The sequence below is a fragment of the Rutilus rutilus genome, assembly GCF_951802725.1.
Source record: "Rutilus rutilus genome assembly, chromosome: 9".
In the NCBI taxonomy this organism is placed as follows: Eukaryota; Metazoa; Chordata; class Actinopteri; order Cypriniformes; family Leuciscidae; genus Rutilus; species Rutilus rutilus.
Genome location: NC_140223.1, coordinates 15233107 through 15259666, shown reverse-complemented (window position 1 = coordinate 15259666; position 26560 = coordinate 15233107). Strand labels below are relative to the sequence as shown.

Below are 26560 nucleotides of genomic sequence, written 5' to 3'. Positions count from 1 at the left end.
TGCTTTGATTAATTAAGCTAGAAACCATATCACCCTGTAGCCCAAGACTGGTTGCCCACTGAAGCTAAGAAGGGTTAAACCTGGTCAGTACCTGGATGGGAAAACTGATAGTGAGTCCAGCAGGGGGTGGTCATCCTGTGGTCTGTGTGGGTCATAATGCCCCAGTGCTCTTGTTTGTGTTCTTGTTTTGTCATTCACCAATCAGCATTGTCATGACATCTTCATCTTCATGTTCATGTGTTTGCAGAGTAATTCGCCACATGATGTTTACACCACAACTGATTGCCTCAAAAACAGAACTGTTTAATTCCCATTAAGAAGAACAGGAATGTTAATGCATACCACAAGTCCAGGTATGATAGACTCAATCACCATGGATTTTTCAATGACCCGTTCTAAAACTCTTATATTTGGTCCCTCCCAAACTTAAATCTTTATGGGCTGATGGATGGGCAGATTTATGGATGGATGGATGGATGAATGAATGCATGCATGGATGGGTTATGGGCTGATGGATGGTTGGATGGGCAGATGGATGGATGCATGCATAAATGCATGGATGGGTTATGGGCTAATGGATGGATGGATGGATGGATGGATGCATGGATGGGTTATGGGCTAATGGATGTATGCATGCATAAATGCATGGATGGATGGATGGATGGATGTGTTATGGGCTAATGGATGGATGTGCATATGATAGATGAATCAATGCATGGATGAATGCATGGATGGATGGATAGATGTATGGGTTATAGGCTAATGGATGGATAGATGTGCAGATGATAGATGGATGAATGCATGGATGGATGGATGGGCAGATGGATGGATGCATGGATGGATGGATGGATGTTTTATGGGCTAATGGATGGATGGATGTGCAAATGATAGATGAATCAATGCATGGATGAATGCATGGATGGATGGATAGATGTATGGGTTATAGGCTAATGGATGGATAGATGTGCAGATGTAAGATGGATGAATGCATGGATGAATGCATGGATGGATGGATGGGCAGATGGATGGGTGGATGAATGAATGGATGGATGGATGGATGCATGCTGGGTTACGGGCTGATGGATGGATGAATGCGAGGATGGATGGATGGATGCATGCATGGATGGATTATGGGCACATGGACATGGGTAGATGGATGGATGGTTGGATGGGCAGATGGATGGATGCATAAATGCATGGATGGATGGATGCATGGATGGGTTATGGGCTGATGGATGGACAAATATGTGGATGGATGGATGGATGCATGAATGCATGGATGGATGGATTATGGACTGATGGATGCATTGTCGGATGGATAGAGATGGATGGACAGATATACGGATGGATGCATGGATGGATTGATGCATGAATAATAGATAGATAGATAGATAGATAGATAGATAGATAGATAGATAGATAGATAGATAGGAACTCTCATTATATGTAAAAATAGCAGACAGGTCTCATCCCTGCAGTGATGTGATATTCCCTAGTTCCTCCTGATCCAGCGCTCAGCTGTGGATGAATGACAGTATGAGATGAGTTAGTAAGGCTGGAGCCGCTGACTAATGACTGGAGCTCTCAGTCAGTCAGTGTGTTCAATGGGTTAATTCATGTTCTGTGAGGAATCTATCTTCTTCTTTCTCTGGAACCTGATATTTCTTGTTTTGTGAGCGTTAATGCCCAGGGACAGCTCTTGGACAACAATATTCAGATGGACTGCTGATTTGACAGCGATGTTTATTGATTATTTTTATGAGGCTCGTGTGTGTGTGTGTGGCAGTCGAAAATCTATGAGCAGCTTTTTGCGATGTGAATCAATTGAGCTCGGGAACTATGAGCAGGAATTCGCTTAGATCATGGAAGTACTGAAAAATCCGGGGGCTCATTAGAGCTGATTGGAGTTGGAGGAAAAGTCCAACTGGTATTATTGCTTTTGGCTGGAAGTCGGACGTGTTGTTTTTTCGGATAACAATCAGGAAAAAGGTCCACTGTCCACTGCCATTCGCACTCGATGGCTAAAAATAATTGTGTGTATAATCGCGAATGAGATCTGGAGAATTTCCTCATAATTCAGCGAGAATCTATATGATCCAGATTTTAGCAGCGGGATAATCTGGATCCTGTAGCGACATCGGCTCGGATCATCAACCCTTCAACATCTGAGGGATCACTTTCAAAACCGCGCATCATCGCCACTAAAGGTAAGAGAGCTTGTGCCTGATGTCTGAAGTGGATTTGTGTGACATGATGAAGCCTTTGATAGGCAGCATGATTCCATAAACTGCAGCCTATTTCTACACTTTTGCACCTGTTGTTTTAATGGGTTTATACTGGCTGATCGATCGGACGGAAAATTTATGATTTATTTACAGTCGACATGGGATAATGGCTTGCTTAAATTTTTTGTTAACTGTTTTTTAAACATCAATTGTCTATAAAACATATTTATTAAATAATAATAATAATAATAATAATTTTAGATGGGTCTTAAATTTAAATATATATATATATTTTAAAAGTATTATTATTATTTAATATAATAATAATAATAATAATAATGTGTAAACAACATTTTTTATCATTTAAATAATAGATGTTAAAAAATTAACTAAATATTTATAATTATGTTTATTGTATTATTATATTTTTTATTATTATATTTGCAATAACTCTTTACTTTTAAGGATGTCTTATCTTTTAATTTAATATTATTATTATTATTGCTGTTATTATATATATATATATATATATATATATATATATATATATATATATAATTATTAGTTCTGCATTCCTAAAACCTGTGCAAAACACAAACAAATATGTATAATTCATTGCTGGTAATCAGGTGGCAGTTTCTGGGCAAATTATCCACCTTAGTCTCATTTGACAAGTCAGGTGGTGCCCAACCAACCAACACCCCCTTCAGGGAAAAAGTGATGGACATGCTAATGATTATGAACCTGGAGAAGCGATGTAGAGTGTGAGAGAGCAGGAGTGGCACTGCGGTCCGGGGGGCTGGTCAGCAGTGTGTGTGTGTGTGTGTGTGTGTGTTCTTAACGGAGCTGCAGAGGCAGGACTACTTATGTCACACAGCCATATGAGCCCACCGTTGACACCACTGCAACCCTCTCCAGAGTGTGACATGAGGGAGATGCTGACCAGATGAAGGGATGAATGAACGGATGAATGAGTGACTACCTGCTCCAGGCTGCTGAAATATTAACTAGGGGTTTCTGGGCACTCTATGCTGCTCGGGGAAAGGACCAGCGGTGGGACGTAGTCAGGCTGTGGAGGTGCGGGACAGCCTGCCCGCTGTGCTCCGAGCAGGAGTGTGCTGTCAGATGGAGGTCACCGATCTGGATCCCGACCCTCGGGCGGAGGGGTCTGAAGGAGAGGGGCCGTGCGTCCCGAGAAGGGGTGAAGGGAGTCCTGGGAAGGAGCCTGTTGTGCTTCAGTATCCTGTAGAGTTTGATCCGTACGGGTAAGCGACAAGACTGATAGCTGCCATCCCGGGATCTTACTGCTGAAACATGCAGGATGTTAATGTTAAACGTGTGTTTTCTTTAATAAGAGTTGTTTGGTTGGAGATGTCCTGATTTGATGCTTCTGTTTTGGTATGCGTGATCACTGGCTTGAAAGTATTTGTATTGATTTGAATAACTTGAAATGTATTTATGCTCGGGTCTGTCCTCCGAATCCTCCCTTTGTTGGAGGTTATAGGACGTAGAAGATTGAGTTATTTTGACATGATGTGGAATGACATTTAGACTTTTTTCCCCCAGTGACTTTGTGAAGCACGGCTCCCTGTGATTTGATCAAAGGATGCTGACTTTTCTTGTTTTTTGTTTTTTTCTGGTCGTCTTGTGATTAAGATATGGCAAGATATTTTCGACATTTCGACAGCTGTTTTCTTGGGAACTTTGAATGTGATGTGGCACTGTTGGACTGGAAAGTTTTGCCCTCAGTTGAACACATTGCGATCAATGCTGCCTCCACTTACACTCTTCATGTCCAGACACTCCATTATCCCTCCTGAACGTCCTGTTTATAATGGGTAGCTGAAATGACATTTTAAACAGTGTCCCACAAGGTGACATGTTGTAAACTATTTACTTCAACAAGATACATTCTAATTCTTCTAATTCCATATCAACCATCCTACAGCCTTAGAGACACTGACCATCTTTTCTGTACCAAATATATCCAAAGAAAGTGGGAGGAGAGCCTTTAAATTTAAAGCCCCTTCTGATTGGAATGGTTTACCTAGGTCTTTTAGATCTATCTCCTCTTTTCACCAGTTTAAGATGTCTCTTCTTAATCATTTGCATACAAGCTGCAACTGTTGTATGCAAAAACTGTTGTAATTCATCATGCTTGATGTATTTTTTATTTTGTTTCATTTTCTTCACCTTAACTGTTTATTTTCTAATATCTAATGGTTGGATTGGGGAAGATGAGTGGTTTTGGTGTGATGGAGAGCTTTCATCTTTGTTCTGTTAGTATGCATGTATGTGAAGTATGTTTTTCTTGAGGTCCCCTCGAAAACGAGATGTCACATCTCAAGGGGTTTTCCTCTTAACAATAAATGTACTCCTATAGTCTATTATAAATGCAGGCTTGTGTTAATTTAGCAATTATACTGTATACTTTTAAGTTTTAACCATCATCCATCACGCCAACGCAAAAGAGCGAGAGATGTGCTTTGATTGGACACCGTTTCTTTAACATGAATTTCTTATTTTCTAAATTTGGGTCTGTAATTTTCTCATACAAGACTACATTCATTTAATCAAAAAATACAGTAAAAAAATCGGTAAATATTATTAAAACTTAAAAAGTGTGTTTTTTATTTTAATATATTTTAAAATGTCTTTAATGTCAGAAATCATTCTAATATGCTGATTTGCTGCTCAAGAAACATTTCACATTTATTATCAATGTTAAAAACAGTTGTTCTGCTTAATATTTTTGTGGAAACCGTGATATTTTTGTTTTCAGTACTCTTTGATGAATAGAAAGTTCAAAAGAACAGTATTTATTTGAAATAGAAATCTTTTGTAACATAAATGTTTTTACTGTCACTTTTGACCAATTTAATGCATCCCTGCTGATTAAGGTATTAATTCTTTAAAAAATCATACTGACCAAACTTGAAAAGTAGTGTGTGTAAATATATACTTTTATGTATATAAATGTTAAAACTAGATGTTGAAGTTTATGCTAATGTTATTTTTCAGCTACCCGTCTACATTTTTTTAATCAAAGACAAACTACAGAGTATCTTAAAGTGTGTCAGATTAACTGATGCATTTTTAAAAATACTTCTACTTACTTTCTCCAGTTGCAGTCCCTTTGGCATTAGCAATTGTCAAGTACACATAACAGTTCATCATGTGAACAGCATAATAGTGAGATTGCAGGTAAATTAGTCATACTTTCCCCCTGGACACACTCAAACTTGTCAGGCTTTGCCCCAAGGAGTTGCATGGTTGTGGATCTAAAAAATTCATAGAGACATGGAGACATGTTTTTGCAGACAAACTTGCAGTTTTCGTTTTTACACACCAATGTTGAATATAGTCAAAAGGAAACTTCATTTTGCTCAGTCATTTTCTATACCATTTAATGTGTGTATTTATAATTGTGATGTGTTGTTAGCCAGTTTTAAAAAAATGAATTGCATGTGTAGTATGGGTTTCCATGATTTATGAGTTTATTAGAAAACAAGACCTTGATTTGAATGCTAATGAACCAGGAGGCATTGTGATAATTACCATAATTAAAATCCCCCCCATAAACAGTTCATCTGTGCCTTTTCCCTTTCGGGGACAATTATTTATTTGGCCAATTTAGCTCTACTTGTGAAAAGTGTAAACTTTTGACTTTTTGATTAAAAGTGACAGCAAAGACATATATATCGTTACAAAAGATTTCTAGTCCAAACTAATGATGTTCTTTTGAACTTTCTATTCATCAAAGGATTTTTTGTTGAATAATTACAGATCTTTATGCTGTAGCCAAAGTGCTTCTAATCTGAAATGTTAAACTAAGGCATTTACATCTCCACATTTGATAGAGAGATTCTGGACTTGAACCAGACAGATTTTAAACTACGCTCAGGCCATTAAAGGCTTTGCACATCCCAATCAGCTGCCCCATTAGAGCAAACCCACAGTCTCCTACATTTGTCCCAATGCAGCATCCATATTTTACAAGGGTCTGCCATCCATCATGGGATATGTCCTTCAGCAGACTGCTACTACAGGCTCAAGCTGTATGTTTTTTCCTCTGCTTTGGTGGCTGGCTGTAGCCCAGCACATACTGTGACTGTGGGCTCGCATCCCAAAGCGTAGTCTGTGATCTGGAACCTCATGTCCCTTCATGCTGACTGCTACTTCAGGTGGCTTTTCTCTCTCTTGCTCTCTGCTGACGGTGTTGTGGTATTTAACCTGCTGGGTGACCACATTGTCCCCATGAGAGCTTTAAGTTCCTGTGCAGGACACCAGCAGTGTCTGAAGGAAGGCTTTTAGCTCTGCTGAAGGGAGGTCTGTCTGTAAATCAGCCGAAAAGAGACTAGAGAAAGTCAACACAATAACACATAAAGAAACACATAAAGTAAAATGTTTTAAATCGTCTACGCTCACATAAGATGAAGACTCCAGTCATGACAGTAGTCTAATGAAAACAGGTCCCCTTATGGCTGACATTTAGTCATTTTAAGAATCACGTATCACAGTTTACACACAAAAAAAGCAGCACAACTGTTTTCAGCATTGGGAATAATAATAAATGTTTCTTGTGCAGCAAATCAACGTATTAGAATGATTTCTGACCGATCATGTGACTCTGGAGGCTGGAGTAATGATGCTGAAAAGTCAGCTTTGCCATCAAAGGAGTACATTACAATTTAAAATATAATAAAATTGAAAACAGTTGTTTTAGATTATCAGTAGTAGTTTCACAATATTGCTGATTTTACCTAACATATGATTTATTAGGGAAAGTCCACATACTGGCCATCAGTGTTGGGGTTAACGCATTACAAGTAACGTGAGTTACATAATCGGATTACTAAAGTAACGCATTACTTTTAAATTTACAACAAAATATCTGAGTTACTTTTTCAAATAAGTAATGCAATTACTTTGCTTTCCCTTTTTTTGACTGAGAGCTCTCCTGTCTCCATGTTGAGAGAAATCGTGAGGAAGTGCAGATGTGTTGTGTGTGTGAACGTGATGGTTATTGAAGTTCTAATCTAGATAATATAAACATGCATTTACTCATCTCACTTGCACAAAAACAGATTCAGTATCAATATCAAAAGAAATACAAACTCAGAATATTACGCAAACCTGCAATAATTAAATATGTTAAATAATACAAATATGCTTTATGCATTTAATCTCACTTTATTAACCAATGTCTTTGCTGCTGACCTTCGATGATCCAATTCAGCCATACTAATAAGCAACAATTAGCCTACTTTAAATAAACATCACATTTGTGTTTCATTTTTGTGTTTTTATTGAAGTAAAAAGCTGCTTCCCAAATCGCATACTCTTGAGTAGGTTCTAATAAGAGGTTTGCCAAAAAAAAAAAAAGAAGAGGTCTATATGAGTGTGCACAGCAGAATCCCTAGTGTTAAATGAACACTCCTCAGTGTACATATGTGTCCACACTACAGGGTGTTAACACTGAAGCAGTGTTGAGGTTAATGAGATAATTAAGTGATTAATTAAGTGATGATTGGCCATTAGTGGTGACACCTAATGTTAATAAGCAGAATCATCGAAGGAAAGAGAAAAAACAATAACAGAAAAAAGAGAAACACAAGAACTACAACTGACTTCGAGCCATTACACATTATTGCACTTAATATTACCAGTTTGACTTTATTTCTGTCATACATCTGCTTGAGATTCAACACAAGTTTAGACGGTAATGTTTTATGGAATTTTTCGGTTCAAGTCACCATTATGGTGATCAGTGTTTGCTTTAGTTTATTTTTTGACGATAGTTTTTCTCTGACTGTTCCAATGTTGTGTTTATAAAGCACATGTGTTACTGCAAGAGAAAACATGACCTGCTCACAATATGTTTTGATGATGGAATTATCAGCATGTAGTGCCCTGATTCACTGATGTCATTCAGAGTCAAAATCTTTTACTATATGCTTGATGTCTCATTTTGTAGTCCTGAGATTCTACAGTTTGAGATCCAATAGCAATATGAACAATTTTGAAAATACTTTGTGCACAGAAATTATTGTTTTTAAACACACAGACATCAAGAATCAGCATATGAATCTCAACAATGGTGACAATAAACAAACTAGTGACAAACAGATCAACTCTGAACATCACAAAACTAAAGTCATAATAAAACAATAGCAAAATAAAAGCAAACAGGATAAAACAATGAAAATTACAGGACAATTCAGCTGCATAATTTATTCATGCTGCAATGCATGATGTGAGCCATGGATGCGTTTTGATTGGTGGCTCCCATCATGCACTGCAACATGAAGCATTTGTTTGATTGTCACCATTGTTAAGATTCATATGTAGATTCTTGATGGCTGTGTGCAATTTTAAAACCTTCAGATTATTAAGCATTTGTATAATCAGTTAATAATGCTAGGTGAGATCAGTGAATCAGGTCACTAGTAATTTCATAATCGAAACATAACCAGGGCTGCATTTCCCAAAAGCATCTTAAGCCTAACTTGATCGTAGATCAACTGCAACAAATGGTCTGTACGATCAAATTAGGCTTACGATACTTTCGGGAAACACAGCCCAGGTCATAGTTTCTCTTGCAGCAACAAATGTGCTTTATAAACACAGAGTTGGAGCAGACAGAGAAAAACAAATGTTAAAAAGGAAAGGGAGCCCAACTAAAAGCAAACACTGATCACAATTATGGTGACCTGAAACTAAACATTCCATAAAACGTTACCATCTAAACTTCTGTTAAATCTAAATAAGAATATGTGTAGATGTATGACAGAAATAAAGTCAAACTGGTAAAATAATAAGTGCAATAATGTGTAATGGCTCAAAGTCAGTAGTTCTTGTGTTTCTCTTTTTTCTGTTCTTGTTTTTTCTCTTTCCTTCAATGATTCTGCTGATTAACATCAGGTATCTTCAATAATGTTCAATCATCACTTAATTAATCACTTCATTATCTCATTAACTTCAACACTGCTTCAGTGTTAATTTTAACACTCTGTAATGTGGACACTGAGGAGTGTTAATTTAACACTGGGGATTTTGCTGTGTGTGTAGTATGAATGTAACTAGACTATTCACAAATAGAGGGTTTTCACGACGCGTCATCAATCCGGAAGTCGGCCATTTTGGAGGTACTGAACGTAAACAGTGCCATTGAAATGAACGGACTCGCAAATTTGGCTGATTATTGCTTCTGAAAAATGGTCAAGTTTTGGTCTGTACTCATCGGTCGCACCGAGAAAAAACATTTCTAGTTCTATAGACTGCCGAAAGTTAAAGAGAAGAGTGCAAAAAACTGATGAAAGATGGCGTTTGTGGTTGAGAGAGGCACAGCATCAGCCACATGTGTAAATGAAGCGTTAACTATGGCTAAAATTTTGACGTATAATAGTTAACTATGGGTACATACACACTGTCAATCCGATTATCTTTGTATCCGATTGTAATATGATCTAAAATGATGTCCACACTCCACACTGTACTGCAACTGTTCAGAACCGATTTGTGTGTCCACGCAGCTCTTTGACAATACGGCAATGATGTTGCGTTGATGGAGAGGTTTTCATTTGCAATATAAATGTTTTCTTATTTAAATTTTACAATATGGAAATGTATAGCCGCCGCGCTGGACTACTGCGTCTCGAGCTGCAGAACTGTAGGAGGCTGGTAGGTTAACGTAGACTCACTGTATTCCGGACATCACGGTATTCCGGACACTTGAACTTTTCCGCAAATTCTATAAATAAACACTTCCAGGTCACGGCATCTATATATATCTGTGTGATCTTTGCCTCCTCCTCTTTCAATTCCGACCAACCCTGTGTTTCCAGAGCCAGTCGTTTCAAAGAAATCAACGTGAATTTCTAACGTACACCAATGACTGTTCAGAAAATGGCGGGGGGAGGGTTTTCCGGCAGGACAAAAGGAAGAGGGGAGAATACCTCGGCTCTTAAAACATGATTACCCATGATCACCCACCAGAAAATAACACAAAAAAACATTCTTATGGTCTTATAAAATAAGAATAGAGTTACAATTTGCTAATATTTGTACTTTTTTAAGGGATATACACGTTCAGTGAGGCACTTTGTCGACATGAATTTGAGCGGCAGCGGCGCATCACTGCACCCTCATTAAAACACCTCAAATTAAATTAATGTTCATGTTAAATGCTGTTTTAAAGGTCATTTCAACACATCTGTGTAATTTCACGTTATCTGGTTAACGTTAGGACAGCACACATTGTAATAACATGCAATTTAACAACATTGCAAGCCATTAAGTTAACATTTAAGTTAACGTTACTTATAAGCCATAAAAGTAACGTTAATAACATTAATAATCATTTCTATAACATTAAGTTATTTGAGGACCCAATAAAAATGAATCTAGACCATTTTATAAAAGGAACTTTTAATAACATAAAAAAGATGAACATCAACAAAAAACTATATACATTTAAGGTCAGGTTTCCCCCTTTCCCTGGTGTGTCCTGGCTTCTCTCCTCACCTGTTAAAAAGAAAAACATTAATGCTTTAAAAACACTTGAAGCCATAAGTAAAAGAACTCAAATATAAAATTCTTAAATATAACGTTAACGTTAGAATATAATGTTATCGATGTCAGTTTTCAGTTTTGCATCACCATTTTGGACTGCCATGTGCTTCACATGAACAATCGTCGATTAAAAGAGTGTTAGACGCTTATAAATAACAAATATACAACATATGCAGATTAATATAATTATTTTACCAACTTATAGTTGTTAAAATGTATGCGTTTTATATAAAAAATGACTCCTTCTTACCTGTCCGAAACACAGTGAGTAGAAATTTTCAGCTGTCTGGGACACCGTGAGTCCTAACGGTAATCCGGACACTGCGTCTCCCGGCAGTTTTTTCAATATTTCTCCAAAATGATTAGTCCAAAAATGTGTCAATCAAACTTTGAAACGTGTGGAAGGCATGTCCCCAGAGACAGACGAGCCAATCAGGTTTATCTTTCCGCGGATTGATATCTTACCGGACTTTTTACTGTGCTAAGTGTCCGGAATACAGTGAGTCTACGTTACTGTATGCACAACATTTTTTCATCCGCGCCGGTTTCAAAATACTTTTCAAAAATAATAATTTTCTGCTCGTCCGGCACTTTGCATCAACACAACCTTGTTTCGGCAGCGACTTTCAGCATGTTCCCTATAACAACGTCTGATGTTTACATTTTACGTGGCGTGAGAAAGTCACATAAACCACGAGAAAGAGCGTTCAGACTGGTGGATTTCCTGATATGTGATTTGAATAGGATATTAAACCACATATGGATGTAGCTTGAAACTGATTTCATGTGCTTTTTTTTGGACTGACAATCTGAACGTAGCCAATGTCGGGATACGAAAAAGAAGTAAGGACTAGAGAAGCTAGCTCGTTCAGATCTTTACCACATATTACCTTAAGTTTGTCAAAATTTTGAGCTCTTTCCTGCTTACCAAGTCCTTCTCTATATGATTTCGCAGCTTCCATGTGTTTTTCCCGTGGTTTAGACATCAGAAATGAGTGTAACAATGTGTTCAATAGTACATAAACAGTGCAATCCATGCCGTTGTTTACATCCGAGTACCTCCAATATGGCCGCGCATCCGGGTAACTGACCAAATCGTGACGTAGGTGAAAACCCTCTATCCTCTCCTGTGGGCTCATGGGATAGTAAAGTGTCCATCATATGCACACTTCAGAATCTCGCTGGAAAAAGTAGGTCATCCGGTACTTTTTGCCTTACTCTTTTATGAGTACTGTGAATTCGGACATACTTCTTTTGTCACATACTGTTTTCGCCTACGAAAGTGTGTGATTTCGGATGCAGCCTGAGTGTTGAACTTTCTTCTTCTGTGACTTATTCTTCTGCAATCCAGAATGGCTGCACAGTTGCAAGGTTTGAGCTGCGCCCTCTGCTGTAAAGGTGTGACTTTGCATTTCCTCCTACCTGAGGTTTATTCACTTATTTACATTTGCCAAAAATACTAGTTTCTTTAAAAAAAATTTATTATTAAAAAACCAACAAGCAAGCCCAGCCTAGGTGAGAAAAAGTAACGCAAAAGTAACGTAACACATTACTTTACATAAAAAGTAACTAAGCAACAGAATTAGTGAATTTTTTTAGGGAGTAACACAATATTGTAATGCATTACTTTTAAAAGTAACTTTCCCCAACATTGCTGTCCATGTACTACTGTATATCAGAATTAAATCGGGCACCCTGCTCTCTAGATATCAGTATTAGCATCAGATATAGAAAAAAAACATTTTGATCAACCAGTGCTGTGAAGTTTTGTAGAGAAACACTCAACCTCTTTCAGTAAAGTAAACTGGGCTCAGTAGTGCTTTCTCTTAGCCTGGCTAACGTCAGACCTCTTTCTCATTGAGACGTGGTCTGGGAACCACGTGTTCATTTTCTCGTATTTGAGGCGTGGTTTACGAACGCCCAGAGCCGTTTATTGGGCGCTACGAGTGTCTATCAAATGCGCCTGTACGTAGCTCATAGCCAATCGTTTCAATTATACCAGATGACGTATGTAGAGCGACAGAAATTCGACGAGGAAGAAGACGAAATAAACTTGCGTTCTAAACTACTTATCTAAGGCTGCATTGAAAGGTAACTTCGCGTCTGATGCCATGTTGGATCCATAGATATAAACAAACTGCTTCGGTGTGTCGCATGGACGTCGTCATCGTCTTGCTGCTCCCTCCCCGTTCTGTGATTGGTTCCCTTTTTGAGGGGAAAATCTGGTCCATGGTGTCCAGGCTGCCTAGCAGCGTGAATAAAATCGGGGGAAACCCAGGCTAGCTTTCTCTGGCACTTTAAACTAAGGCTAATTTAGACAATCTTGCATTGTTGAAAGCTTGATTTATATTTATTTTTGGATGTATTTTAATAATGGCTAGTGCATGGTTAGCAGCTGTCACATGGGCCATGAGCCAAAAACTAAAGTGAAACGTTCAGTGGGTTTGTTTGTGGGAGTACTTTGTATGCACAGAATCCATCTTGATCTCTGGAACGGTCTGCAGGATGTTGAGTGCTGTGCATTTTGAGTGGGCTTTTGACACTCAAGCTTGTTTTTAAAACTCACGGTTTCATACTAATCAACATGAAGCCCAATTGCAGAGAAACTCGGTCTCACATCTCTATCTGATGGCATTGTATTCAAATGATTCCCATGGCTTTGACTGTGATGAATAATTAATAGAGAATTTTTGCTCATGCTAACCACAATATCTGAGAGATTTCAATATAAAGAGCTAATCCAGTTTGACTTTTTGTTATGTTGACTTTGTGAACTCTGCATATTTTTGTTTAGTAAAATTACTGTTGCTTTGGATATGCAGAATTGTTCTGTTTATGTGAGTGATATGATCAATATACTGTCCATTATTTAGCCATTTTGAGAATATCATAACCTGTCACCTTGTAACTGTATCTGATGAACAGAAATGGTCATTCCACCTAATGTCAGATACAAAATGCAATCTAGCTTTATTTAAGGATATATCATTTTTACATTTACATTTACATTTACATTTAGTCATTTAGCAGACGCTTTTATCCAAAGCGACTTACAAATCAGGACTAAATTAAGCGAGTCATCATGAAGAGGTAAAAGACAACAACAACGCAAGAAGTGTTCAGAATACGAAGTTCAGGCATTATTCAGAGTAGCATAAGCATGATAAGTGGGATTTTAAGGGAAAGGTTTTTTTTTTTATATATTTTTTTTTTTTTTTTTATGAGTTTAGGTGCTCATGGAAGAGATGGGTTTTCAGCTGTTTTTTGAATGTTGTCAGGGATTCAGCATTCCGGATGAGGGTGGGGAGAGTCCGGAATAATATGAATAATTTTTCATAAATTATTTTTGTTATTTTCATAAATTATTTTTGTTTTCAATTTTTTTATTAAAATATTTTTTCTGTTAAGATTGTAAAAGCAATTAATTAATAATTAGTTAAGTAATAAGAAAAATACGTCTAAACGTCATACTTTTTTGTTGTTGCTATATTACATTTTATAATGCCCTACTACCATTCAAAAGTTTGGGTCGACAAGATTATTATTATTTTTAAAGAAATCTTCATATTGGAATGATTTCTGAAAGATCATGTGACACTGAAGACTGGAGTAATGATGCTAAAAATTCAGCTTTGCCATCACAGGAATAAATTATGTTTTAAAATAGATATTTTTACTGTAATATTTTACTGTATTTTTGATTAAATAAATGTGCACGGTCTCTCGACATTGCTATCAGCCATTATATAAAATAAAAAAAACATTGTGAGAAAATTCTGTTGTTAAAGGGGAACACTGCCACTGTCAGCAAGATTTTAATGACACTACAATAAACACCTGTGAACAATAACTGTGCTCTCATAGACACTGGAGACTCCACCCATATCTTCATAAACACAAGAGTAATTCAGAGTGACAGTGCACGCTTTCAGCTTTAATAGCTTGCCATTTTATGGCCACTTATTTCATTAATTTTAATCCTTCATATGCATTGAAACAGCATTCATATCCTTTTACAACAGTTTCACTTAATAGTGCGGCAGAACATTAGAAATATTCCAATGGTTTTTACTGAACAAAGAGACAACGAATGAGCCCACCGTGGAGACATTTCCTGAGGCATTACTGCTCAACTTAAGCATGCTCTATTATAGTAATATAGATCTTTAAGAATGTATGATGCGAAAATCATTGACATGTCTTTTGGTCTGGTTGTTTCAGCATTTTCTTGTGCTTTCTCTCAGGGAGAAGATGCCGTTCCACCATGTGACGGCAGGATTGCTGTACAAGGGCAACTTCTTGAGTCGCTCACTGTCAGAACACAGCAATAGCGAACAGCTCGCCAGCATCTCTGTGGAGGAACTAGATGGTGAGTACTAACCTTACAGAGTACAGACAAAAGCACAAATGCTTTGCACTATATTTAATGAAGGCCAAACTTTTAACCATGGGGTACTTCATTATTATTTTGATTAGTTTTCATCTTCTCATAAAGGAGTCTGGACAATGTGTGGTATGTCTTCTGAAGCTAAATGAGAGATTTTGTGAGGAACAGACTGAAATTTATATAGACTTTTTATGCAGAAGTGGCATAGGAAAATTGATATCTTCTTCACCCTATATTCAAATATTATTAAACATTTGTTTAAGATATTGTAAGGATGTTTCTTAGTTGTGCTTGTAGTCATTTGTTTTATTTGTGATAATGCAATGAAACATGCTAAATTGTGCGGACATAATTTTTGGCCAGGCTGTCATACAAAGAAATGATAAACACATGCAAAAACCAGAACCAACAAAATACTAATAACTGATTATGTTGTAGTTAGTGTATGCTTTTTATTTTTTCCATGCATTTTTTTGAATAGCGAAACAAAACCTGTTTCTATAGTTTGCAGTTTTTGCCAAATAATTTTGTCAGATGAAAACCTTAACCAAGTTTAGTGTTTTGTTTTTCCCTTAAGGTTACAAAATATAAAATATTTTCCTCAGATTTTGATGGTTTAATCATTAAAAACAAATATCCCCTATGGACATAATTTTGTTGTAGCATATAGTCTCAAAAAAACTAACTTTATTATTATATTATATTATATTATATTATATTATATTATATTATATTATATTATATTATATTATATTATATTATATTATTTGTTTAATGGATAATAGTATAATCTAACTTTGATTTATATGCTCATGTTTATAAAATATAAATTTTTGAATGTGGATGAATTACTGATCCCTTAAGCATTATATATATTTTTTTATTAATAACTTTTTAATGAAAGCTGAACCCTGAAGTGTTTTTGGTTTTCATGTGTAAATCAGTCATTAAATCATGAATCAAAAATCCAAATTTGAATAAAAGCGAGGATCAAAGCAGCACACGTCCCCCTGACACTCTTCATCATGAAGAGAGAGAGAGAGAGAGAGAGATATTGTAAGGCTGCCTTTGTCAGCAGAAAGGAGCTCATGAAGAGTAATACATTGAACCCTTGAGGCCTGAAAATGAATGTTTAAGTGACATATTAACACTGCGGGGCATCTGCAGATATACAGAGCTGCTACAAGTCATTGACTTTGTTGGTTTTGCTCTAAAACAGTCCAAACTGTGAATTACAGCTGCTGGAAGCCTGCTGATGTTATATTGATCGTATCAGGAGGTGTCAGCAAATATTCTGTAGCATCTTAATCACAGATACTCTTGTGTAAGAGATACTGTGGGAGATTTCTGGAGATCTTACTGTATTAAAATGCTGAACAAATCTAAATCTGTTACAATCCATACACCAAGTTTATGTTCCCGGATGAACAAAATGTTTTTTAAAGGATCTCTGTGGATTTGTAATAGTCTCTATCCATATGAAGAGCATAGAAATATAGATATATCTAATTGCATCTTCAGGTTCCTTACCCGATCTAACGCATGATTATTACATCGTTTGGATATGTCTGCCAGATTCATCTCTAAAATGAACAGTGCTTGCCAGACAAATAGTCAGAATTGAGAGGACGAAATGTTTCTGAAGGTTGTTTAACCAGGCTTTTCATCCACAACAGACTCGTATGTATATATTCATGATTTTGCCTCTACGCACAAAAACAAATCTAATGCCTTTACTGTGCAAACACTTTGCAGCGCTCCCAAAATCTTTTTGCACGTGTGTGTCTGTGTTGAATAATAATTACGAGCCTCCCTTTCTTGGGACAGATGTTCTTAATTGGTTCTGAAACATAACTGTCAGTGCAAATAGCTGTTGGTATAAAACACATTTGTATGGCTATAATTGTGACAGTATAAAACACTTGATGCATCATAAGCAGCTTTGTTTTATGTTTTTATTTCCTCCTGACACTGATTATTGTTACGAATAGGTACCTACTTTGTGCTTGGTGATTTGGTTTGAGTTGTAGCTTGTCCATGTTTGACTATCAACATGGTCTGTGAGACGCTTTAAGCCAATAGATGGGGTTGAAATTTTCAATCCTATTATCGGGTCCTCACAGTCATGGAAAACCTGTCAATATAAGATAATTGAAAATGTTTGCCACACTTGGGAAGGTCTTGGAAATGAATAAAATTCAAAGGTCATTGAAAATAATGGGTGCTTCTATTTTCAGTATCGATTTTTCGATTTTCTAGCTTTGAGCCATTTCAATAACTCACTAGATAATGCTTTTCATGAGCCCTTGTGTAGAGTAACATTTGAAAACCGATAACATCAGACTATCTGTTGCGGATGACTGTTTCTGGGATTCATTGGGTGGCAGATATTACTAGGTAATTGGGTTTTTATTGGGCACAAAATGGTCTTTCTTAAGGACAAAGGAGGCATTGAATTGTCTTTTGAGCATCTCAGGGTCTTTTTTGTCTTATTGGAGACATTTGTACTCTAGAAAGTTATTTAAATCTAGTAATATAAAGAGTTGGAAACTGGACATTTACACCATCTTTTGAAGGGCCTGAAAATGCAAACTTTTGAAAATGAGTTTCAAAGTGCAAGTTTTTGAAAATGATTATCAAACGAATAATTGAATATATGACCCTGACAAAGAATTGGTACCTGAAATTCAAATGGAAATCTGCCTCAAAACCCCTAAATTACTGTATAAATTCCCTGTTTAATGGCTTAGAAATATATATTTTTTTACAAATTATAGTAGATTATAATATATATATATATAAAATACACTAATTACGCTGGACAGGGTGAGTCAAAAAAAGAAAAGGCCAAATAATTGCTCGATTATTATTTTTTGAAAAGCATAAATTATTTTCAGAATAGCTTTTTCCTCTTATCAAATATCTGAATATATGACTGACGAACTTGTTGCGTAAGTCTTAGCAGTCATAAGTCTTGATTTAGATGGATGAGAATAGTGCAGCGTGTCGTCAAATCTCAGAAATCTTTTGTTTCCTCCGTGTTAATTCCCAGGTTGCTCGACTTCAACTCCTGTTAGTACGCAGACAAAATTACCCAATGTACTGCTGTGTGCTCGAACATGCTGTGCAACTGTAGTGTTCTTCAGAGTTGTGACACTCAAGCTCTATTTTAAAACACCAATCCTTTGCTGCCACAAGTTTTCTCCTCACAGAAGGATTGCTTATAAAATATGCATTTGATGGAGCTCGTCTCCGCGATTCCAGATATATATGCTTTTCAGAGGCAGAGTCCTCCTCTGTAGAGCAGATATCAAAAGAAAAAGCCAGGAAAAAGCCTCGCCTCAAGTCATGTTTCTGAGGCTGGTTAAAACTCAGATATTCACTGCTCTTTTTAGCTTTCCAAATGAACAGTAAAATAAGAAGCTGACAAGCGTTTTGGAGAGAAACAACGTAGCAGTGTGTGTCCCCACTGGTGTAATAGCAGGTGCAGAGAAGGTGGTAAATTACTGCAATCACTGCTCAGTGGAGGACGACCAATGAGAAGCCACTCGAGGTGTTGAGTCGCACACTTGTTTGTCTTGGCAGAGATCCGGGAGGCGTTCAGGGTCCTGGATCGGGATGGCAACGGGTTCATCTCCAAGCAGGAGCTTGGCATGGCCATGCGCTCACTAGGGTACATGCCCAGTGAAGTGGAGCTGGCAATCATCATGCAGAGATTGGACATGGATGGTGAGTCCCCTTACTCACCAACACACTTCTATTGGTTTTGTACTGCATTATTGATCTTTTCTATATCCTAACCTTAAACCTCAAGGACCATTTTTAGCATGTTTATTTAGCTGTTTTCCCATTGAGAACTGATAGCAGGTGACAGGTCACATACACATACACATGGATGCTCATGTCCAACTCACTGACATTATCAGATCTGCAAACATTAAAAAAATTGTCACATTTGTGATTATATTTCCACACACAAGAAAAAATACCATACAAATATTATAGTTTATATATATATATATGTGTGTTTTTGCAGATCTGATAATGTCATTGAGTTGGACTGGAGCATCCATGTGTATGTGATGCTCTGATTATAGCTCATAGTCATAAAGATTTAGCAATCTTCTGCAATCAATTGTGAATCTGCTAGTTGTCAATATCCTTATTTGACTGGGTTTGTATTCTCAAAGCAATTTCAGTTTCATCTCCTCTAAGCCAGCACAACTAATCTACAGGCTTTTGGGCCTGACATATAATGCGTATCTGTAGAGGAGTTTAAGTGGAAATGAATGAATAAAGCAGTTATATTTTCCTGCTTCATTAGCATTTGGTCATTAAAAAAATTTAACTGGACAGTTCCTTTGATTTCAGGCTGTTCACTTTAGATTAGGGACCTCACATTAATTTTTTATGACAGAAAAAGTCTGACCGATGTTTTAATAACATTTTCATCACATTTTTATAGTTTTATATTTTAATTTTTGTGAGTCAGGGTCTTTGCCTAGGCATCTTTATGCTGTTCAGCGACAAGACTCTTCTACTGTGAACCATGAATCCGTAATATTAAAACAGCATAAACCCGAGCTAAACATCAGTGACAGAAATGGTGTTTGAAAGATTGTTGAATAAAATAAAATGCGTGTGCTCTTGGTTATGAGTACAATATATATATATATTTGTCATAAAGCCTGTCCTAAAGCCTTTTTTCCCATAACATAGTTGAACTATTGAGCTTGACAAGGCCAATTTAGGTGTAAAGCTAATAAATACTGACATATGATTTAAAAAATATCAAGCCGTTATATTTGAAGGAGAAATGTCACAGCATAACAGGATTGAACATAAAATGCAAAGACAAAACCATATCCTAAGATCATGCATAAAGTAGTCAATTTCAGTGAAAGCTAAATTAAGCTAAATTGCTTATTCCATATAACATACTGTATATTGTAGAACATTAAACCAAAATGTATGGTTTATATTCAATTATTTTCTATTACATTACCAGTAACTCCAAAGTCATTCAAAATAAAACATTTTTGTTTAAATGTTATGTAATTTTGGTTATATAGAGTGACCCTACCTAAAATCAAATAATGTGACAAGTAGTAACGGTATCATCAGTAATTGGAGTGATTGGTGATTTGCCAAAAAGAAGCGGAATTGCAATCAGTGTTAACTGATACACTGCTGCCAGATGTCAAAGCATTTTACTATCCTTTATTGTTTATTATGGTTTTGACCTTCTTTAGTATTCATAAATCAAGGCTGCTTCTGAAGTTCATTAGATAGTGTGATGGACTGTCATTCTACACATCTGTACATTCAAGCATGATACCTGGCCATTGAGCCAAGCTGCCTGACAGCAGCGCTTGATGATTCACATTAATGTTCAGAGTTCAGCTGAAGTTTGTCATATTGAGTCATCTTCAGGAATGCTACATTGTCTGAGGAAACCAATAAGTAGTTTTGCAAGCATAGGCCATGCTCATTCACTGAAAATACATTATGTTTGTTCATTTATAGACTGATTAATCATAACAGATGATGTGTTATGTGTTAATGGGTTTAAATCTGGTGTGTTATGTATTTACTCTGTCATAAAGGTGAAGTGACACATTTTTAAATGTTAAAGAGTTGTAAGCCATTAACCAAGACAATCAGCTATGAGGTGAATCACAACACTACACATGAAACAAAAAAGTATTTGAAAATTGGAGGGAAAAAAAGAGTACTTAACAGCTTCAGTGAGGGAAAGAACTACAATCCCATGAAGCATTGCGAACAGCATAATTGAAACAATGGAGAGAGAAAAAAACCTACTAATTTACAAATGTTGATTATATATATGATATGATTATTTTTATTTATTTTTACTGCAAAATATGCTAATATATACAAACATTTAAGTATTTGGGCAGTGTAGAGAGAATGACTCAATTACGCCATTCGCAGTGCTTCATGGGAGTGGGCGGAGCTAACAAGATCTTTTGCCGCATGTTCTTTATTTCGACTCTGCTTGAGGTCATTTTCTGTACAGCATCATGGGTAATGTAGTTTTCCATCAGTAATTCTGCTGTCTAGCACGATTATTTTAAAAATAAGCTGAATTAATGCGGGCTGAGGTCTTCAGCAGAAGCAAACTCGTAGCTCACAGTAGGTCTGTCTTTAAAGGTTAATAAGTTACTGTTAAAAATAAATTTCATGTTTTTACTTCCAGTGTGGTGAAGTGCTGAGTCCCAGCGAAGTGATGAGTCCCAGCTTAGGACCCGAGTATAGTATGCCTAATCTAAAGCTGTTTCTCGCAATTCTTAATGTAATCAATCAAACTTTAATTCATGTAATTATTTTTATCCTGATTATGTATATAGTTAAAGTGAAAAAATAGCATTTTTAGGTATGTTTTGCGACATTGTTAATTGTTATTAAGCAATAAGGAATAATTAAATATATATATATTTTTAATTACAAGCATGTCATGTCATAACTAATTCTTAAACAGAATTATGCTTGTATCATATTTGTTATCAAAGTTTTTTATCGAAAAATATCATAGATGGTGAAAAAAACGTTATCTCTAATCATTTCGGATAGCTGTATGCTATGCTACTATCTAAGCTAACTAAAAAAACACTAAGAACTAGAAATATCTAATTTCACAATCTATAGCTTCGGTTATATACTAGTATATGAAACATAAGTTAAAATACATTAATGGTCATTATAACATACTGTAGTTCAAACGACTTATATAATAAAGTGATATATGATTTGTAACCAGGCGCTAAAGCGATTACCCATAAAACGTGCTTTGAACCAATCGGATTGCTTGGGTCCTGAGCTGGGACTCATCTCTTCACCACACCGGAACCCGACTGTTGCCCTCTATATATAGCAACATTCTATAAACCACATATAGGTCCCCTTAGCAACCACCCATAACATTCTGGTAACTGCCAGTATGAACCCCTTAGCAACCATATACATAGATTCCTCATTAGCGGCTGTATTTATGGGCCGCTATACGCAAGTCGTTCGCCATATTGTAGCGGGCAGAGCTGGTCTGTGAACATTCGAGAGCAAGTTGACCGAGCATCTGCAACCATAGTTAGACGCAATGAATGAATATCTATATCTGACTGCAATAGACTTGAGCAGATGATTTTGCTAAACTAACACAATACAACTAGATGAAGGCGTCAGCTAACACGACATTAAAAAGTTACAATAGTATAGTGAAAGTAATAGCATTAAAAGTACCATGTAGTTCATAGTTAGGGATTTGTGAGCAGAGTTCTGACTTTAATTTGTTTTACAGGTGATGGACAGGTGGACTTTGATGAGTTCATGACGATACTCGGACCTAAGCTCCTGTCCTCAGAAACACGGGAAGGCTTCCTTGGAAACACAATAGACAGCATATTCTGGCAGGTAAGAAGCCGTGGAGGACAATTTACCGGTTAGTGTGCAGGACTAAGCTTCAAAGAGTCTTAAAATTGCAATATTACATAAGACGTTTTATTTGTATGACACTTGTTATTCTGACAGGCTGAATAACAGGAATGGGAGACATCATTGAGTGTCTGAATGGTGGTTTATGTAGGGGTGCATTGTGTGGATAATGTTGCATTAGTGAGATTTCTGTGTTCAGGTTTGTATTCAGGATTCAGGTTTGTAAGAATCTCATTCAGCTGATTAGAGGTGAGTGATAGCAGTGTTTGGCATGTGTGGAGAGGATCCCTGTGGGTTTAGTTAACTCTCAGGAGTTCTGTGTGATGAAGATGAAGATGAAGATGAAGTTGAAGCAGAGCCCATGCCAGCTCCACTTGGTTAAGACAGGTGCTTGACAGCTGAATGTTCACAGAGGCCAGATCACTCACTCTTTGAATGATCAGGGAATTTTGTAATAGGCATTAACCCTAACCCTGACTTTTTTTAATCTGTTATAAATGTCTGTGTGAAGATTACAGGCACCTTTTGGGTATATTTTCAGAAACATTTAATAGCAATAAACACCTCCATAGCATCACAAGTTTGTCATTATACATTATTTGATATTACCTTTTAAAAATGCTTCTGATTTAGTGAGTTGAGATGATCGCATACACAACCCTTCAAAAGTTTGGCATCTGTACGATTTTTTTTTTCTGTAAGAAGTCTCTTCTGCTCACCAAGGCTGCATTTATTTAATCATTACTACAGTCAAAATCATATTTTTTATGAAAAAAAAAATGTATTTACATTTTTTAAATGTGAATGTATTTGTTCCTCTGATGCAAAGCTGGATTTTCATCATAGAACTTCAGCCTTCAGTGTCACATGATCCTTCAAAATTCCTTTCAGGATTCTTTGATCAATAGTAGGCAAAAGCTCTGCTTTTGGCTACTAGCAGTAGCCGTCACTCTGCTCCCTTTTACTTAAACTCATTACTTCAGACTTATGTGCCATCCAGAAACTTGCGCTCTGCAAGCGAACGTCGTCTTGTGGTGCCATCTCAAAGAGGCACAAAATCTTTTTCTCAGACCTTTACCTTGACTGTTCCCTGCTGGTGGAATGATCTGCTTAACTCAACCAGAGCTGCTGAGTCCGCAGCCATTTTCAAGAAACGGCTGAAGACGCTTCTTTTTCGACAGCACTTGATCCTGTAATAACACTTTCTCTTCTATTCTATTCTATTTATATAAAAAAATTTAAAGTGTAATTTTTTTTTACATGTACTGCGTTAGATTTAACCCTCAGTCAGAAGGTCTTCCTTTCGGAGTCACACCCTGGGCCTTCCCGGTCAGAAGTGACCGGACACCTAAAAATGAAACTTCCTCCATCCCAGTAAAACCAATGCAATTTATTTTTGTTCTATAATATTTATTCTTTTTAATTTTGTATTTTGAGAGAATTTTATTGAATTTATTCATATTTATGCAATATTTATGGTCTATTTTGCCATTATAAATAATAAAAAAAATTATATATATATATGTTTTTTTTTTTGTTTTTTTTTATGCAGTATTTTAGTTTAATATAGAGTCTAGGCCTTCAAAAAAAAAAATGTTTTAAGCAGATTAGCACCATCTGGTGAGAGTATGGAGAGAAAGCGTAGAACCATGGTGTAACCACTAGATGGCATGTACAGCTCTCTATGGAAGAGCTCTTGGAAGCTCTATGGAAGAGGTCTTTGACCGAAGACCACAAGTGTGACAATTTTTTTTACAACTACTTAGCATGCTCGGATCATGACCTACATTTTTTTGTGTTCACATACCTACTGCCATAAAAGTCACCAAGTTTCGTAATATTCCGATGAAGCTGTGATTTAAAAAAATTCAAAACAGATTTTTTGTAATCAAAATTATTAGTGTGTATGTGTATAAAAGTGTGTTTGTATGTGTGTGTGTATGGGTGGGGGTGTCTTTTTTGCACTCTTGATGTTGTAGAGTGTCACCCCTTTACAGCTGTGTACTTTTTTTTAGGATTGTGGCCGATTTGTAGATTGTACACACAAAAATTCGGAGAATTATTATTATTTTTTGTCAATTTCCCATTCATTTCCTATGGGTCGGTCATTTTTGACCGAAGGCCTGTAGTGTGACTATTTTTTTTACGACCACTTAGCATGCTCGGATCATGACCCCAATTTCTTTTTTTATTCACATACCCAATGCCATAAAAGTCACCAAGTTTCATAACATTCCGATGAAGCTGTGATTTTTAGAAATTCAAAACAGAAAATATTTTGGTCAGAAATGACCGAGGACCGTCTGAGGGTTAACTGAGAAGGGTCATAGCACTTGCATATTGTTGTCCTACTGTTAGTTTAACTGCTTCTATTGTTCTCATTTGTAAGTCGCTTTGGATAAAAGCGTCTGCTAAATGAATAAATGTAAATGTAAATGTAAATGTAAATGTAAAAGTCGAAAACTTTTGTAACAATGTAGTCTTTGACTCTTTAATGCCACTTTTGATCAATTTAATGTATTCTTGCTGAGTAAAAGGTTTTTTTTTTTAACTTACTGAGCTCAAACTTTTTCCCCCTCAAACTGTATAGTTTGAGACAGATTTATTTATCAGAGTGTTTTGAACTGAATTGAATTTGACACAAAAATAAAATGTCAATGATGACACAAAGTTATTTCCAAAAACTTGCTGTTATGCAAAAAATACCATTTTGAATGAAATAAGTAAGGAATAATTGACTGGTTACCACGCCTCAAGACATCATTCAGATGTTTTATTCTAAGACATTTGCCAGATTTGTATCTTTAAAACACTCTTGTGTGTAGGACTAATTTCTTACGCATCTCATCCCATGCCTCCGGCATTGCTAATTCCAAAACGTCATTTTAAAGCTAGTAAGAAAGGCTTGAGCCATTTAAATGCAGACTATTACAGAGAGATTGATAGATTGCCTAAGCGTGTGTGAATTACCTGAGTCTGTGTGTCTCTCAACAATGTTTGGCAGCAGCGTCTCTACTTATAGCGAAGCTGTAAGTTTAACTGCTTCAAAAACAGTTACGTTACTACCTCGATACTGAGAAATGTCACATCGTTTTGCAGATGCTAATTATTGAAAAAGTAATTGGCAGCGCTGAGAACAAGTTTCTGTAACACCCATGTTCCTGTAACGTGTGTGCGTTTGTATGGGAGAGAGAGCTGGAGAAAGCTGTCTAAAGACAATGAAACTTAATAGTTTGTCATTTTTATCCAATTGTTTGTTATATCTATTTGTGGGGTTTTGTTCTTTTGCTGTTGTGGGCTGTAAGGACCTTTGAAATAACTGAAATAATGTGGTGAAGTGATATAGAATGGTAATGCGGTCAAAACCTGCCTGGAACTACTTTAGCTGTGCATTTACTGAAAAATAATAGCACATCTTAGAACATTAGTCAACTGATCAGAATCAAGCATTCAACAGCCTCATAGTATACATCTGAGATAAATAGCCACTATGTTGGGTCTTGAGAACCCCTGTCTTGACCAAAACTTGAAATATAGCACTGTTGCTATATACACTGTTACATGGCACATGCTGAATGCCTGAATGGCAATAAATTAATTTTTCACAGGTTTTCACTCTGCCTGATACAGTTGTTATAGGGATCAGTGTGTGAACTATTTCTATACTGACATTTTAGTTCTTTTAAAATACTTTAAATACCAAAAGTGATTAAGTAAAATCAAAAGAAATCTATCTACTTTCATACTGTATATACAGTGCATGATTCCCTGTTGTACTGTTAACATATGCTCAGTGTGATAGAACCTTTCACTGCTGATTTAGGTGATAAATGTCCTTTTGTTGTTTGGTTTGATCTTGTGTTTGATCTTGCAGTGTTATCTGTCTAAATTAATCTAGTCCCAAGAGTGGCTCATTCCCGCT

General features: G+C 36.4%; 1 protein-coding gene across 2 annotated transcripts in view; it reads left to right on the top strand.

Moving 5' to 3' along the window:
- The first annotated feature begins 1595 nt into the window (after positions 1-1595).
- The window catches only part of caln1 (calneuron 1), a 61332-nt gene continuing 36367 nt past the window's right edge, over positions 1596-26560 (top strand). Inside the window, exons 1-4 of one of the 2 annotated variants that reach the window (XM_084419069.1) lie at positions 1596-2207; positions 15044-15168; positions 18772-18915; positions 22505-22617. In XM_084419069.1, the coding sequence (XP_084275195.1) occupies positions 15051-15168; positions 18772-18915; positions 22505-22617 (375 nt within the window). In that variant the 5' untranslated portion in view covers positions 1596-2207; positions 15044-15050. Of the gene's footprint in view, positions 2208-3125; positions 3491-15043; positions 15169-18771; positions 18916-22504; positions 22618-26560 lie in introns of those variants that run through there. The other variant, XM_084419068.1, reaches the window with a different exon arrangement.